This window comes from Bombyx mandarina, chromosome 08 (genome assembly GCF_030267445.1).
Source record: "Bombyx mandarina strain Sakado chromosome 08, ASM3026744v2".
Taxonomy (NCBI): Eukaryota; Metazoa; Arthropoda; class Insecta; order Lepidoptera; family Bombycidae; genus Bombyx; species Bombyx mandarina.
Window position 1 is genome coordinate 1,632,694 of NC_143215.1, and position 18,092 is coordinate 1,650,785.

General features: G+C 40.5%; 3 protein-coding genes across 4 annotated transcripts in view; 2 read left to right on the forward strand and 1 right to left on the reverse strand.

Annotated features, from left to right (window-relative positions):
• Window positions 1-18,092, reverse strand: part of LOC114244944 (ankyrin repeat domain-containing protein 13B) — a 199,528-nt gene that overhangs the window by 25,567 nt on the left and 155,869 nt on the right. The window lies entirely within an intron of this gene.
• On the forward strand, window positions 4,882-11,418 carry PIG-X (Phosphatidylinositol glycan anchor biosynthesis class X). 2 transcript variants are annotated; one of them, XM_028176940.2, is made up of 5 exons: window positions 4,882-5,198; window positions 5,879-6,035; window positions 6,766-6,920; window positions 7,487-7,640; window positions 8,495-11,418. In XM_028176940.2, exons 1-5 carry the CDS (start codon window positions 5,071-5,073, stop codon window positions 8,651-8,653), a joined length of 753 nt encoding a protein of 250 aa, XP_028032741.1. In that variant the 5' UTR covers window positions 4,882-5,070; the 3' UTR covers window positions 8,654-11,418. The 2 variants fall into 2 exon arrangements, with proteins under 2 accessions (XP_028032741.1, XP_028032742.1); XM_028176941.2 differs by having other exon boundaries at window positions 4,893-5,198; window positions 5,891-6,035.
• Window positions 12,791-18,092, forward strand: part of LOC114244995 (uncharacterized) — a 100,326-nt gene continuing 95,024 nt past the window's right edge. Inside the window, exon 1 of the mRNA XM_028176997.2 lies at window positions 12,791-16,353. Coding sequence (XP_028032798.2) covers window positions 13,493-16,353 — 2,861 coding nt within the window. The 5' untranslated portion in view covers window positions 12,791-13,492. The remainder of the gene's footprint in view (window positions 16,354-18,092) is intronic.

Sequence of the window (18,092 nt, forward strand, 5' to 3'; positions counted from 1 at the left end):
GGAATAAAGAATACCGTCTCAGTGTATTTAAAAGTGTCCGCTGAAAAGGATCCAATCAAGGTGGCGCCACAGTAGCAAGTGGAAAGATTTTAAAAACAGCGCAATAAACTATTAGAGTAGGATACTACATTTAAAAGGAAAGATACATTTCCTACCTAAGTAATAATAAAAATAAATAGTTGAGATCATAAAAACTGCATATTTTTTAACTACACAAGTCACGAAAATTTTTAAAATTTTCAACTCAGCACACTTCACTCTCTTTAAAACTGCTATGTTCATATCATTTCCACTTCCTAGACTAGCGCTGTTTCGTTGAGTCTTCCAACAATAACTTGCTGTTTACATGTGACTCCTTTTTCAAATTGTTCCCTATAAAAGATAGTGCTCCTTAGCTCTACCCTCCATAGTTGTTATGACTATCTAATCTTGACTATCTAATAATCTAAGCTTAATAATTCTGCTTTAGAGTATAGTTCTGTTAAAAAAAATTATAATTAGAATTTATAAATTTACAAACATAATAACATTTAAATTAATTTATAAATTTTAATAACAACTTTACAAACGAATGGCAAATGGCAACACTGTAATCCCGTGTACGGTGGGCTGAAAGTGGACAAAGACGTCACTAAAAATCATTGTTGAATTTTAAAACAATCATCTATAAATTTAATTAAATCATTGTCACCTTAACATAGCATCATCATGGTTACGACTTAAAAGCAGACATTCCGACGTCGTCGGCACATCGGAATCTTAAAACAATGCACACACTGTACTGCTCACATTGTATTCGTAATCTTCACGGGAATTATCATTGGATAACTTCATATTGTATAACAGACGGACGACGGACTAACCTCCACTCATTATAGAGACGATGTTAGGTTAATTGTGAAGTAAGCGTATCCAGGAGTCAAAATCGTTGTACTCCGGAAAAAAAACAAATTTTGTTGCATTGGTCACTGGACGAGGTCACAGCCCATCTGGTGTTAAGTGGTTACTGGAGCCCATAGATATCTACAACGTAAATGCCGCCACCCACCTTCTTGCGATATGAGTTCTAAGGTCTCAGTATAGTTACAACGGCTGCCCCACCCTTCAAACCGAAACGCATTACTGCTTCACGACAGAAATAGGCAGGGTGGTGGTACCTACCCGTGCGGATTCAGAAGAGGTCCTACCACCAGTAAAAAATATGGAATTAAGAAAAAATAACTTTGTTTTGGTAGCCCTTTTTGTTTAGAAATTATGAATACATTAAAATTAAATTAATCAATGGAAGGTGAGGTAGTATAATAATAGGTTGGGGAAAGTCTTTTCGCATTATAGTATATATTAACTTGTAATAAAATCTCTTTGGCTTTACTATTTGTAACTGGCTGGTTTTGGTATCATCAAAATTTTACATTTTAAAGATAATTCCAAATTCAAATTAGGAAAATATGCGATTTTTATTTATTTTTCGTACTGTCAAGATGAGTGAATCTAATGAAGAAATTCGATACATTTTAAAATTTTACTACAAAAAAGATAAAACTGCAACGCAAGCCGCGAAATAAATTTACGATGCTTATGGACCTAGTGCAGTGTTTGTGAGAGTAGCACAAATTTGGTTTTAAGTGTTTTCAATCCGGCAATTTTGATGTCAAAGATGCACGTCGCTCTGGTCGCACTATTACGGATAAAAAGGATGCAATTTTTGAAAAAGTGGAGCAAGATCGGCATTTCAGTAGTTACGACGCGGCGACCTAGCTGAAGAACTGGGAATTGACCAAAAACAGGCTTGGCGCATTTGAAAAAAACTAGGTACACAAAAAAGCTCGATAGTTGGGTACCTCACGAGCTCACTGAAAGAAACCTAATGAACCGTGTACTCATTTTTGATTCTTTATTACGGCGTAATGAAACCGAACCATTTTTGAAGAAGCTGATAACTGGCGATGAAAAGTGGATCACGTACGACAAAAATGTGCGAAAAAGGTCGTGGTCAGAGGCCGGTCAGGCTTCACAGACTGTGGCAAAACCCGGGTTAACTCGCAACAAAGTGACGCTGTGTGTGTGGTGGGATTGGAAGGGCATTATTCATTATGAGCTGTTACCACCAGGCAGGACCATAAATTCTGAACTCTACTGCGAACAACTGATGAGATTAAAGCAAGAAGTTGAGATAAAGCGGCCGGAATTAATCAACAGAAGGGGTGTGGTTTTTCATCATCATAACGCTAGACCTCATACATCTTTAGCCACTCAGCAAAAATTAAGAGCTTGGCTGGGAGGTGTTAATGCATCCGCCGTATAGTCCTGACCTTGCACCTTCAGATTTCCACCTGTGTTGGTCTCCTCAGAATACTTTAGGCAGTGTCAGGTTAACATCACGAGAGGACTGCCAAAACCAATTGTCGCGGTATTTTGATCAGAAGCCCCAAAATTTCTATAGCAACGGGATCATGTCCCTACCTACAAGATGGCAAAAAGTTATCGAACAAAATGGTACCTACATACTTTAGTTAAATGTAAATAAAATATATTAAAAAATGTTGTGAATTTTCTTCAAAAATGCGAAGAACTTTTCCCCAACCTATTATTTTGTTGTTTCACAAATGGACAGCAACGTTCTCTGAGTATTATGAGTATGGTGATTCAGCGAGAGCAAGCCATCGAGAGCTGTCAACGTTTTGGCGGGAACGCGAGGAGTGAAGTTATGTGATTTGTTTTATTTTGTCTATTTAGTGTTTCTTCAAGTTTAAATGTGTAATAATGGTGGTTTTTTAACTGTTTACTATCTGTGAAAGTGCACAAATGTGGGAAAATGAAACAAAGCCGCTGGACGTAACTTCTCGGGATCCTACATCTCATTTCATTTCATTTAATTTCATCCCAGCTGATTAACGTTTCAAATTAATCATCTTCATTTCATTTCACTCCATAATATCATTTTTCATAAAAATATGAATATAAATTAAAATAAGACATGACTTAAAGATCTCAGTCGCCAGGTCATAAAATCCTTTAAAAAAATACCTATGTACTCACCAGTGATGCCAACTTGGGGGTGTTTCCCCTAAATTTAGGGGGAAGTATTTGAAGGGGGATTTTTTAGGGTGAAACTTTTTTAGGGGTTTTTTTTTTATTGCCTTTGTAGGCTGAGGATCGTACGGCCCACCTGATGGTAAGTGGTTACCGTTGCCCATGGACTTCAGCAATGCCAGGAGCAGAGCCAAGCCGCTGCCTACTGCTTAATACTCTCCACAAGCCTCGTTTGAATAAGGACATATCATAGCGCTCGGGAAACACCGTGGAGGGGAGCTCATTCCATACCCGGATGGTACGTGGCAAAAAAGATCTCTGAAAACGCACTGTGGATGACCGCAGTGGCTCCAGGTAGTATGGATGAACTCTACTCCGGTGGCGGGCGGTGCGATGGTAAAAACGAGATGCCGTTATCTTCTCTCGAACAATTCCGCAGAGCACTCCCCATGGAACATACGGTACAAAATACAGAGGGAACCGAAGTCCCTCCGCAGACCCAGAGGTTCCAAACGATCCGTGAGAATGGGATTATCGACAATCTGAACGGCTCTCTTCTGTATGGAGTCAAATGGGAGAAGCTGGTATTTGGGAGCCCCGGCCCAGAGATGGGAGCAGTACTCCACGCGAGGCCGGACTTGTGCTTTATAGAGCAAAAGTCTTTGTCCAGGCGTGAAGTACCGCTTCGCTTTGTTGAGGACTCCCAGCATTTTGGACGCCAACTTGGCTTTGCCTTCCAAATGACTCCGAAATTGGACATCGCTCGAAATGTCGACCCCAAGTAATACAATACTCCCGGAAGTTTGCAGGGATACTCCTTGGAATTGCGGCGCCATGACAAAGGGGTCCTTCTTCGCAGTGAACGCGCAAACTTGTGTCTTTGTCGGGTTGAATTGAACCAAGTTCAATTCACCCCATTCGGAGACTCGCCCCAGAGAGTTCTCCACTTCAGACACAAGTTTTGATCGTCTCTCTTGCACCACGCTCCGAGAGAGACTCTGATGGCCGATATATCGCGCACCCCCCGTGCTGTCATCCGCATAGTAATGCATGCCATCAATAGACAGCATGTCATTGATATACAGGATGAAAAGCGTGGGGGAGAGCACCGAACCTTGTGGAACGCCAGCGTTAATGGTCATGGTATCAGAGCAGTCACCGTCTACAACGACCGTGATGCTCCGCCCATCTAAAAAGCTAGCGATCTACTTGCAGAGACCCTCGGGGATTCCGTAAGATGGTAACTTCGATAGAAGTGCCCTATTCCAGACCCTGTCGAAGGCCTTCGCGATATCAAGGCTCACAGCAAGAGCCTCGCCCTTGCTCTCCAAGGCTTCAGCCCACCTGTGAGTAAGGTATACAAGAAGATCGCCAGCTGACCTTTTTTGGGAGAAATTAAATTTTTCTCATATAATCAAAAAAAATTCGTCTAAACTAGTTAAACAGTCAAGTCTTAAGAAGAATAAAATTTTAGAAACCGAATGATAAGTATTTTAGTGCCCTCTGTAGTTTGACTGATTAACTCGCGCTGGTATTACTTGTAAAATGTCAGAGTTAAAGTAAACAACTTTTAGATCAGAAACTTTTTTGCCTTGTTTATTTAATAATGTTTTTAAATATTAATAATTAATTTTTTATTAATCTTTAAAAAAAATGCCTAAAGAAAATAAAAATTTGAAAAGCTATACACAAAATTATTATTAAAAATACCAAGGTAAGTTAATCTATGAAATATTATAACAATTATAAATATATAATTAAACTTTTCATTTACTGAAAAAAATTTAGGGTATCTTGTTTCGAATTTAGGGGATTTTAAAATAGGCTTAGGGGAAAAAATTTTGAGCAGTTGGCATCACTGGTACTCACTTTGATTTACTGCGGCTGTGCAGAAACTGCGTTTGTGCAAGTGCAATAAAATAGTATTTTATCAAAACAATACTGCGTCGCCGCAGAATGGGTATTGATTAATTCACAATTTGAATAAGTACCGTAAGCCCAGCAAATTTTGTTTCAACTTTTCAATTTTAATTAAATATGTTGACAAATATTTTTAGTTTTCGAATATGTATCGTTGTTTTTGTTGCAATCAAAGTTTTTTCGGCCAGTAAATGTGATTATGATGTGAAAATAGCTCAGATACTCATCAATGATGGATATCACAGGTACCTAGAACATCTAAAGCAACATTAGTAGCAAAAATTGAGGCATAGGATTTTCTATTCGTTGTATATGAATGATCTATCCGATCTAGCCGATCTGGTGTAAAGTGGATAATGGAGCCCTCAGACACACCTTGTGAATACGGCTACAGACGCACGTTAAGGCAAGATGTTGTAGACTCAACTCCATTGTACAACAGACATCCAATCTCCCAAACCATAGTTCATAGATAGCTCGCAAACAGGAATGGATGGGACAATGGCACTCAGCCCCGCGTGCCCTCAATACGCCCTACCACCAGTAAAAAGTTGGCGATCACAGTGCACTAGCACTGAAGTGATTACTGCTGCTCATATTCTGGCGAATTATTTAGTAGCTTTACACTCACTAGAACAGTCATTTAAATGATTGAATGATTTTAATTTCAATAAATACATCAGCGAATTCAACAAGTCTTTAGTTTTTATATATACTAGAGTTTTAAAAAGCATCATTTCAATTATAGAGATATTGATTCAAATTTATTATTTTCATAGTAAAATTTTAAACAGTCGATAGACTAAGTAAATATTAAAACTTTTCTGATAAACATTATAATTTAGTATTAGAAAACTTGTAATGGTTCAGAGAACAAAAAAAATATCATTAAACTTGCTGAACACACTTAGGACATAATTTGAAGGCATCATTACAGGAACCTAACCTACCACATAATTTTCAATGAGGATTCAGAGTCAAAAGGTATATACAATGGATGTAGAATTGGCCTCGACCAGTACCTGCCTGCTGGGGTGTTTGTTAATCCGAATGAACTGAATGAGTTCAATCGTCTGGAAAGGGTATACTTTTTTTACTTGATAGCTCTATTATGTTTTATTATATTAAGCATACATGTTGGCGTACCATCAGCGAATCTGTTTTTATATCACCAGCACTTTGTAATCCTTTTTATGAAAAGGAGAAAAAATTCCCTCACAAATACATTACAAGCTCTGATGACAATAACATGTATAACAAATATAAGTTCAAGCATATGAGTTAAACTCACATCATATCCAACGGCAATCAAAAAATACCATGACAAAAAACTTTTTGAGCTATTTCAATGTGGTAAACTTAATTGAGGTTCAATTAAAAAATCGAGTTGTTGATACTAATAGCCAATAAAACAGACCTTTAATTATAAAGAGAAATGTTGCTTAAACCAAATATGCAATATACCCTCAATGTGATGGTAGCTATTTATTTATTTAAATTAAAAGCTGCTGATTACAACAGACAGAGGAATAAGTATTTATACTATATTCTATCATCATAAGGTCTACTTACAAAAAATGCTACCTGTCTGAGGATCCAACAAGAAAGTTATCTAATTAAATTTGGATTTGTAAATGTCTCATAACAGGATACTATATTCTATCACCATAAGGTCTACTTACATGGGGTAATTATCTAGAAAAAAATGCTACCCATCTGAGGATCCAACAAGAAAGTTATCCAATTAAATTTGGATTTGTAAATGTCTCATAAAAGGAGACTTTGAATTAAATTATTTGTTTCAAATTTCAGTTGAATGCATTTCCGAGGGGTCGGGTCAACATAGAGCTGCCAACTGAAGAAGCAGAACCTATAAATGTGTTCATTATAAGTGAATTGACTGATGATGAAATTCAAATGTGGCTACCTGTTCATGCTCGATATCATGAATCTGTATCTGGTGGAGGGTAAGCATTTTCTTTTTGATGAGTACATGACAGCTTGACTATTACTGCAGATAAAAAGGTCAAAGTCTTAATAGGGTTAAGCTGAAAGATTTGGCTAGTTTGTGGGTTAAATAGGGTAATAATTATAGATGTCTCGTTACATAGACCCTACTACTAATATTTATCTTAAAGATAATCCTTTACTGTTTCACATTCAATGGTGGCATATTATTCATCTCAGAGCTCTGAAACTGCAATACTTTAAGACAAATATTTTTTGTATGGAAACTAGCGACATCTTGTAGCAGATGTCCCTAAACATACATGTTGTTATAGTTAAGGCATTTAAGTATTGTATAACTAAACAGAAATCCTTCATTAAAAATAAAATAGAGGATAGGTACTTAATATGTAATTGCCATCTACAGGAGCAATGAGAAACTAATCGAAGCGAAGCCATCTAGTGTCCGACGCCCGTAAACATTTTTGTTGAATACTTGAGTTGCTTATCTATAACTAATTTATGTGTATATCTAGGATTCATCTATCAGAATAAGTTCTAATAATATGTATTCTCTTTTTTTTAGGATGGTACAGTATGACATAGGACCCCCGAAAATGTACCTATATTGTGCTGATCGTAGACTGGACGTCTGCGACCGCAGTGTGTCACCATCTGTCACTTTGACATGTAACGGTGGTGTCAAGATGTGCTCGTGGAGAGATATACCTTACACTGTGGTTTGTTTTTTTAATTTTTTTACCTGTAAGTCAACATGAGCTCACACCCAAGCCCAACTGAAACCTATAGACAACACCAATGCCGCTGACCGTCTTAACTCATAAGATTCAGGTCCAAATTATGTAATGATGTGGATATTCTTTCGATGTACCATCTGCAGGATGGTGATAAACATCCTTTTTCGATTAATGGTTGGGTTAGGACCTTGTGTGTTAGCTAGGACAGGTGAGCTAACTCAAAGGCTCGCTCGAAGCCTCACAGCCACATAGACACAGTCGAATATCTATAACCAACATGTATACATATCATGTATTATTTTATTTACATTTTTATTTAAATAAAGTTTAGCCTAGTAAAACACAAACTGAGTTGCTCTATAAAGAGACAACATTTAAAGCTATTGCTTCACCACTTTGTGTGTTTTATATATTTCAATATTCAAAAATGTTTTAATATTTCTAATGCTCCCTCTTCTAATGTTTCAATATTCAAATTACCATTTATGTCACCTTTATAACATAATAACCTCTTTTAAGATTTATGTCATAAATCATATGGAGGTTACAACACTACATAGTATAAAACAACACTACAAAGTCGCTTTCTCTGTCCCTATATCCCTATGTATGCTTAAATCTTTAAAACTACGCAACGGATTTTGTTGCGGTTTTTTTTAATAGATAGAGTGATTGAAGAGGAAGGTTTATATGTATAATAACATCCATTAAATAGTGGAGAAATCAATAATAAATTACAGTTTCCGAAGCGAAGCGAGGGCGGGTCGCTAGTACATTATATTATAGTGTGTATTCCTGCTGTCTTAATTATAAATAAATAACATTGTTATTTTCAGTTGACAGATCCTCTCGTGTGGCGCGTTCCAGTCGGGAACTCCAACCACTTCTACATCATCGGGATAGGCACAGCGTTCGCCATCATGGTCGGCACCACAATGGTGATCAGAGCGATGCATGACCACATTTTGAAGCACCGACGTCTGATTATACGATGATTTTGTGGGCGTGTCACAATGCGAAGGGCGGACGATGCTTGAAGCTCACCACCACATTCTGTTGTTAGTATGTTAAAATATAGAATGTATTTGACCTGCCGATAAAGAGTCCACATGTTAGCTACTTAAGTTACTGGACACGTCAATTATATTTTTATTTTTATTTATTTATGTACACACAAAAAAGAAGAAGACATAGTACAGAGTAATAGGAAAATTATGTACAAAGGCAGTGCTTATTCTTCCAGCAGACCTGCGAGAGGATTATAAGAATAATAATTAAAAGTGATGAGTAAAATAATAAATACAACATTGACTTCCTGTCAAAGCCATTTGCCATTAAGCAACAAACAATTTTTAAAGTGAAACTTCTTTAGGGGCGTTGAGAGTAAAATTTAATTCTCTAGTTACGGCTAGAGAGAAAAGATTAGAGATGAAACGGATATCCGGTAACTGTTAGGTTGATGATGATGATTCCATGATTTCACTATCCGGCCGGATACCGGATAGTGAATCAGTATCCGGTCGGATTTAGAATAGTACGATTTAAGAAAATCGCATGGTTATACAAAAGGCAAATAATACCACAATAGGCTATGGACAACTTTTATTTTTATAATCGCACGTCAAAAGTGATTGTTTTATCAATTAGTTTGTTTAATACTCAAAATTAACAAGTGGCAAATTGTAGTGAATGAATATCAAATCGTCGTCGTACCGAGTCGTCGCGATCTTCGCTTACGTGCAACAACACCCGAACGCGCACCAATATTTCCGAAAGGGTCGAATATCCGGCGCTCCGGCCTCGCAGCTTGCTGAACATTCGGTATCCGGTATCCGGCCAAACCACTATCCGTTTCATCTCTAGAAAAGATACAATTTAGGACGAACGAGAGTGAGAAAATATATAGATCGTCTCGCGAACCACTCGATCTTGGAGAGAGAGAGACAGCGAGCTAGGTCGTTTCTTTTATACACATTCTGTTTACGGGCGTCGGCCACTAGATGGCTTGTTAATATTTTCTCATTGCTCCTGTAGATGGCAGTAACATATTAACTCCTTTTTTTCAATGAAGGATTTAAAAAATAAATATTTTTGTATAAAATAAATAGCGAAGGGGTCGTTTCTTTTATTCAAAACATTCCGTATTATAAAATAAATTTGATATAAGAATGAAAAATGAAGAAAACCACAATACACTGCAAAAGAAGTTTCACTTCTTTCACATGTCTCAAGTTGCATACACACCATATTTTTTTTTAAATAATAATTTGTTACTTCATTTTTCTATAAAGCTCTCTCCAGTAGTGTTGATAGGTAGTCTTTGTTAAGTGAGTTTTTTTAGCACATTTTAAATAATAATGTTGAAGTGGTAAATAATATTTTTGAGACTCTTGGAAATTTTAGACTGCAATTGTTTTTAGTGATTCCTCTAAAATAAGATTAAAAAGTAATAAATGTTTTTCGGACTACTATGTATACATGCAGATGCATTTACGCGCAATTGTAACATAGTTTAAAGTTTTAATACTGTTATGTTTTTTTTACTGCTGGTAGGATCTCTTGTGAGTCCGCACGGGTAGGTACCACCGCCCTGCCTATTTCTGCCGTGAAGCAATAATGCGGTTCGGTTTGAAGGGCGGGGCAGCCCTTGTAACTTTATTGTATACCTTAGAACATGACATGCTTCTAGGTGTTATCTTCATCTCCCGAGATAAAATCTTTTGCTTTCAGACAGGATTTCTTCGAATTCTTTCCCTTACTGCTTTGACCACCTTTTTCGTACGAACACGTGGACGGCGAGATCTTTTTCTGTCACAAACAGAGGAGGTCCCATTGCACCTATTAATAGCCCGGTATACAAACATTTTACTAATACCAAGCGTATGGAGAGTTTTAAAAATTGCATTTGGCTCCATACCTACTTTGTGTAATGCAATCACAGCGATTCGGTTCTCTTTATCACCCCACTCCATTTTAATATCGCAAAATATTGTACAATGTATTGGCGCCATAATGAGAAAACTCAATGAGCAATCATATAAAAATAACAGATTCCAAATTCAAATGTAATGTTTTGTTTATTTTTAATTGTAACAGTATTTATGGCCAGACTAAGTATTAAAATAAATCAGAAAGCTATAATAATAAAATTATTTACTCATTCTAAAAAGAGAGGTCCGCTGTAGTCCAAGATATTTTAGTCGATCCTATGGTTTTAGTCTTAAATCATGCCGCCATCGTATAATTGAACCCATTTTATTCTGTAAAGAGTAGACCGTAACTACTTCGTAATGATATGATCGTAACTATAATCGTTAAATGTAACTACATATACTCAGATCTTAGAACTTATATTTCAAGGTTGGTGGCGGCATTTACGTTGTAGATGTCTATGGGCTCCAGTAACCACTTAACACCAGATAGACTGTGAGCTCGTCCACCCATCTAAGCAAAAAAAAAGGTGGATGAAAGCGAGAATGTTTCTCCCACCCTGAGACAGGGTCGAAATCCCAATTCCATTGTACTAGGGCTGCCCCAGCCTTAGTAGCGGAACGCATGATGGCTTCCCAGCAGAAATATGCGGACTCACAAGACGCCCTAACACTATTTTTTTTTTATATTATTAGAACTGTGTCCATAGTATTAGAAGTTTTAAATGTTCGCCATTCCGTATAGTTTTAACAGGGCTACTTAAACAATAATATCTAGTCGTAATTCTAAGAGAATGTAATATTAAAACGAATAAAGTTGTTTCATTGAATTTTGTTTTAATTGCGAGTGACTATTTTCCTAATTCACTTCGAGTGAAATTTAATTAAGCAAAGACACTATGTCCAGGATTCGAAAGTGGAGCCCCGGTACAGTAGTCTAAATCAATAATCACTACAACGAAAAACGGCAGAACTAGGATAAAACATTATTTATTACGTTTTCACCTGGGCGTTGATTGACTGTCGTCATTGTTCTACACCAGCGGTCGGGGAACTTTTTAAATTATTACCCCAAAATATTTTTTTGTAAGTTATTACCCCATGGCGAAGAACAAAAAAAAACGAAATCGCTTCTTTTAGCATCTTTCATATTATAGCCCCCATGATAATTTTAAAAAGAAAACATAAACTAAAAATTTGACGATTCTAACAAAGTTTCACTTCAATATATACTTTTTACTCACAAAAGTTTCATTTTTACCCCCCAAAATTTTATTTTACCCCATTTGGGGTAATTTACCCCGGTTCCCCGACCGCTGTTTTACACCAAATATGTTTCAAAATTATTATTCGATAATTGAATTCCTGTGAAAGATTAGGAGCCAATTTTTTGTAGATTTTTCTCACCGGTCTCCTAAATTGCAACAATTAATTTACGTTTGGAGCGTGTGAAACCTGGACAGCTTCAATTTATTGTTATTGGAATTTTAAAACTCACAAAAAATGGTAAAAGTGACATCTGTGATTTAATCGTGGAACTGTTGGATTCGTGTTTTTAAGGTTCTTGCATAGCAGAGAAGCACAAGTTTATAATTTTAACCTAATCGCGTACCTAGGTGGCAGCACAAGTATCAATTCGCCTGGCTAGAGTACAAAAACCTGTTTTATAAATCAAAACATTGAATAGGTAGTGAGCACATACTAATTGTATTGAGTGATACAACTACAACTATACAGCGCAACCCCTATACGAATAGTTTAGTTTAGTATTATAAATCACTATCGAAGGAAGATTAATATTGTTTCGAAATGCTCCCTTCTATCTCGCAATTAACAATGAAGCGAGTGACAGAAGTTTACTTTGCAAAATGTTTGTCGAACCGCAAAGCCCAGACAAGACTATGTCAACTACAATCCGTATATTTGCATATGAAAGGGCAACGCATGGCTCGAATTAATCACAGGGCCAGCGTTCGCAACGCTACCGAGCCGGTCGAGAGACGAACAAGGAAAACGGACACCGGCCGGAGGCGGAACGCACCACGTCGGAGTTGGAGATATGGATTTAAGATTAACGAGGGCAGAGGGCGCCGGGGCCGGGGCGGGCGGGAGTGACGGGGCGGTGCAGGCGCGGTGCAGCGGGCGCCGGGGATCGATGTTAGGGCGGGGCGCGGGCGGCGGGGCGGGGCTCCACTCGCGCTCAGTCCGCCTCGGGGCCGCGTCCGCGCGGTCGTCGCTCGTCACTCGCTGCGGCGCGCCGGAGTGAGTCCGCGGGTGCAGGCCGGCGGCGGCGAGCCTCGCGCCGCCCGCCCCCGCGCCGATGTAGCCCGCAGTCGGAGTGCTCCCGCCCCGCGCCGCCCGCCCCCGCCTCGTCGCCGCGCGCGCAGTCTAGCCGCCCGCCCGCCCGCACCGCGTCTGCGACCCGTGTTCCTGTGGGCCCGCCAGCGAGACGGCACCGTGCAGGAGGTGCACTGCGAGGACTACGACCCGCGCAATCGCATCCGCATAGCGCGCACCCCGGCCGGCTGGCGCGTGATCCCGCGCACCGAGATCTACAACTCGATCCGCATCCCTCCCGTGCAACCGCGGGACCGTAAGGAGCGGCGCCGGCGCCGACGATCTGACGGCCCGCGTCGTCGTCGCCCGGCCGTCCCGGAGCCCGCACCTGCGTGGCTCCCCCCCGACCTGGAGTCGCACATTCCCTCCCACACGATAGCGGTGCCTCGCCAGCAGGTGCCCGAGCCGACACCGCTCGACAACCTGCTGGCGGTCGCCGAGCTCGAATTCAACCAACAGCGCGGCGAAGAGGCGCTCGGGCTGGAGCTGCAGGCTGCCGTCCCGGCGCATTCTCCCGCCGCCCCGTCTTACTCTTTCCTACAATCGGAAGAGGTAGCGCGGGACGTCATGTCCTTTGATCTGAGCGCATCGAAGCCACCGGACGCGATGTATTACGAGCGCAAAGCCCAAGCTCAGAACTGTACAGAAGACAGCGCTTACGGCGGCGACATGAGCGTGCACAAGGATCTGTTCGATACGATCAGTGAAGCGCACTATTTGCCAGAACTTGGAGGACCTCACGATGAAGCACTGCTAGATTCGCTGGTCGAAAAAGGTTGCGAAGATAACCAAATCCTCGGACAGACGCTGGACAAACTCGCCCATCTAGTTCACGGGGCCGCCGAGTACGCAGAGTCTGAAGAGGACATGTTGCTAAATAACGGTCCAGTCTCTGATATCATCGACAGACTCGAACACTCACTCGAATCACCGAGCCGGAGCAGCATTACCGCTGCTCAGGGTCTTCTGCACCTTCACCACATAGGCGATCACCACCTTACCCAACCGGAGCATCAAAGTTCCGTGGAGAGCTATATGTCGGATGAAGTGTTTGTAGCGGAACCTTCCAGTGATTGTGGCCTTCAGGCGCTTAGCGAAGTCTCCGTAATGCAAGCGACTAACAACGTCAATCACTACACTGACCCCATAGAAAAGAGTATACGTGACGACGTGGCGTCATCCGACACGATGTATTCAGAACAAGTATCTGATTTACAAGAGAGCTATGAATCCGAAAAACGTTACGTAGAATCCCAGGGGTCGATACCTGACCAAAGCGATGACACATCAACTCAGGACGAACCCAAAGACGCTACATCACAAAATAAAGACGAAGATTGCCAGACCGACGGCGAGCTTGACAGTAAAATTGAGGAGCCGGACATCGACGACCAGCCTCCCGATGATGAGCCTATTCTGAATTTAGCTCAAGAACTATCACAGGCGTCAACTAACGATGAAAATTCTCCGACTGACTTAAGCGTTAAACATGTCGATAAAGATATACCTAAAGTAGTGGCGAGGGCAGCCGAGACCACACACGCTATCGAAGACAATTTGTCGGACAAGAGTGATGAACAACCTAAAGATCTAAGCGTACACAGAAGGATGGCCACCCCGCACGCCTCACCGCGGAGGATAGAAATACCGCGAGCACCTTCGAGAGAATCAGATGCGATGCAATCTCCTCAGCCCAGTGGCATACCGGCAGTGCCGTCATCGCCGGAAATCTTCACGATGCCCGTGACAAAAAGTAAACAGGCTCTATTTTTAGAAACACTACTTTCGTCTCCGTCACCTAAAATGTATACATCCGAAGTTACGATCACGAAGCAACAGTGCGAACCCTTGAATTTAGGAAAACACAGGAAGTCAGCGAGCCCGACAGTATCGAGCTGTTCGGATGAAATTAGGAAAATTAACAAGGAATTCGGCGAGCCTCAAGAGAAACGTATAAAACGTGAATCAACAGAGGACCTCGCTAAGATAAATAAAGTGTTCAACAAGTGCGGAGAAGTTAAACCTAAAAAGATCGAATGGCCCGCGTTCAATTTCGACGACGACCCTATCAAACAGCTACAGACTCTCAAATCAAATGCAGATTATAACGTTCCAGACCCGATGTTGATCCCGAAGGATAAGTTAAATTTGATACTTGCCTCTCCCGGCAAAGAAATAATGAACTTATTGAGTTCAAGGCCGGAATTACAGCTCCCGGAGGCATTCGCTTTTCCTGCCGTGCTGCAAGACCCCGATGTACTCGTCATATCATTATCACAATTAGAAACTATTTTAGAAAATCAAAATAAGGGAAAAACATCGCCCAAACCTAAAGATCCTAAGCCGGCATCGAAACCGACGCCGGTCGCTGAACCGCCGACAACGCCATGCACCGAACCGTCTACCACTCCTCAACCTGACCAGCAGACGAATCACCCAAAACCGATTCCGTCGATGGATGCCTTAGCTGGGGACATCGACGCCGCGACCTCGGCTGCACTCAACCACATGCTGTGGCTACCTTACCTCACTCAATTGGAAGCGGTAGCCAACTGTTCGCAGAGCTTAAATTTCTTGAAAGCATTAAATTCTTCAGGATACAACCCGTCGAATTACGCAGAGTTGTCGCAGATGTTCAACCCGGCGTCTCGTTTCATGGGGCCGTCCGGTTTTCCCATGATGCCTCCTATGGATTACGATAACCGGTTACAGTTCGCTATGTGGCAGGAGGCCATGAACCATGCGAATTCAGCTCAGCGCAGCGGCGGCAAAACGAACTCCACACCGGATACGCAAATGAAAGACGTAACTACAAAAAGTAATGATGTTCAAAATCCATACGTGCACTCGACGAAGAATTATCAAAATAAAACGCATTCGGCGGCGCGGACAAGCCCTATCGCTCACAACTACAACCACGGCCAGCGGTCTATGCCACAAAATCCGTATCTACAGAACATGTACGCGGGGATGAACCCGAACATCAGGCCCAACGTGCCCCTGCCCGGCCTGCAGATACCGTATTTCAACCCCAACATGATGGGCAGCCAGAGATCTCCGCGCACAACGCAACAGAAGAGCCCGACGTCGCCCTACTATCCGAACAACAATTATTTGTCCTCAACGAAACAAGCGGAGGGCCAGAGCACGCGCAGTAGCAGTTCAAGCTCACAGGAATCTCCACGGCCGCGGATAACTGTGAAATCGCTGCATAATTTGATGGAGCCCATGGTGGCAGCCGCGGCTGCGACCGCGTCCGGTGCGGGGGCCACGTCTCGGCGCAGCTCGAACACTCCAGCCGCGCTGGGCCGGCGCCGGGAAGAGCCAGAGGTCGGCAGCACCACGCCCCTCGGCGAGCCCCAGCCGCACATACCGCCGCATCCGCACGACCCATCCTCCTTCCACTTATGGCATCCACTCTTCGGCAAGTGAGTACGATTTTTCTAATTCAGTACTATTTGTTCTCTTAACTTAATATTTACGGACTGTTAGTGCTAGGTCTTGTTAATTGTGCAATTATTTGCTGAATTAAATAATCAGAATCGCGGTTTGCACAAAAATATATGTGGGAACTTGTGAATTTACGTGTAGATTAATTAATTAAAATTTAAATACCTAATCGATTAAACTATATGAATCTCGTAAAACAGATTCAAACGAGATTATGTTGGATACATAAAACAACATTAATTACATGGAGGATTAACAAGAAACGGTTTGTTTATGTACAATCTTTCTTCCGTTAGCTTTCGTCGTGTGTAAGTACGTTTTTCGGATGACGGAAATGTTTAGACAGGTTCGGGACTCCTAATCGCAGCAATTACTCGTTGACACAAGTAGAAAATAAACACTTCAGATATTCAAAACGCAGGGGAACGTTTAATAAACGCGATTCGTGTGTAAACATGCTAACTAGATAGGAAATCACTGACGTCTTACCTTCTATTAGTAATGCTTTTGACGATATTCACAGCTGAGGGCGAATTCGTATTAATAAGCTACTGCTTTGGATCGAGCCCTACGTTCAGTTGGATTGAAAAAAAGTACAACATTTTAGGTTATAAAATTTAAAACCAATTTACTTTTTCACGTTTTACTAACACTAGAGAAATAACATTACTTCAGTATCATCATTTTCTTTGTTGCGATATTATTGCATTTGTGACGACTGTCAGTTGTCTTCATCAGCGTTGGTACGAAGATTAGCATTGCAGAAGAACGCTTTACCAGTTGAGATGTCAATTTTGAGTTCTCGAACTACCAACTTCTTAGTTCTATGCGTCGTCCATTGGCTACACCAGTGATTCTCAACCTTTTTTTTGTTGCGGCACATATTTAACGATTTCAAAATTTGGCGGCACACAAAAAAAAGATAAAAATTATTTACTTACTACAACACACTGCATAAATAGTTTATCAAAAAATTTTAATATACGAAATAAACTAAAATATACTATAATTTTTTTTTGTAGACTTAAATATATATTCATGTTTAAAATATTTTTCTTTTAAAATGATATAATTTAATAATATTAACATTATTATATATTCGCAAAATTTGGTGGCACACAAAAGTGCCGCGGAACAGTGGTTGAGAATCACTGGGCTACACAATGCTTTCCTCTGTAACCAAATTAAGTAGACATTTACGGTTTATTTAAACACTATAATCCTCTAATCTACGTATCCACAAAATACTTTTTAATTATGATGGAGCTATATTTCCACGCACTGTCGAGGCTTTACAAATGTAATGCGGTATGCAACTTTATGCAATTTCCGTTGATATTAATCTGGAACAAAAAAAAAACTCAAATACCCTGATTCTAGCCCAAATATTAAAATCGATCGAGAAGTTAATAAAATTATTTACTCATTCTAAAAAGATAGGTCCGCTGTGGTCCAAGATATTTTAGTCGATCCTATGGTTTTAGTCTTTAAATCACGCCGCCATCGCAAAATTGAACTCTCATTTTATTCTGTAAAGAGTAGCCCGTAACTACTTCGTAATGATATGATCGTAACTATAATCGTAAGATGTAACTATACTGAGATCTTAGAACGTATATCTCAAGGTGGGTGGCGCATTTACGTTGTAGATGTCTATGGGTTCCAGTAACCACTTAACACCAGGTAGGCTGTGAACTCGTCCACCCATCTAAGCAAT

Bases quoted from the DNA above. Each gene is read 5' to 3' on its own strand.
- PIG-X (XM_028176940.2), top strand. From the start codon at position 5,071: ATGTTGACAAATATTTTTAGTTTTCGAATATGTATCGTTGTTTTTGTT. The intron at 5,199-5,878 runs GTACCTAGAACA...CATAATTTGAAG, and splicing joins ATCAATGATGGATATCACAG to GCATCATTACAGGAACCTAA. The intron at 6,921-7,486 runs GTAAGCATTTTC...TCTTTTTTTTAG, and splicing joins GAATCTGTATCTGGTGGAGG to GATGGTACAGTATGACATAG.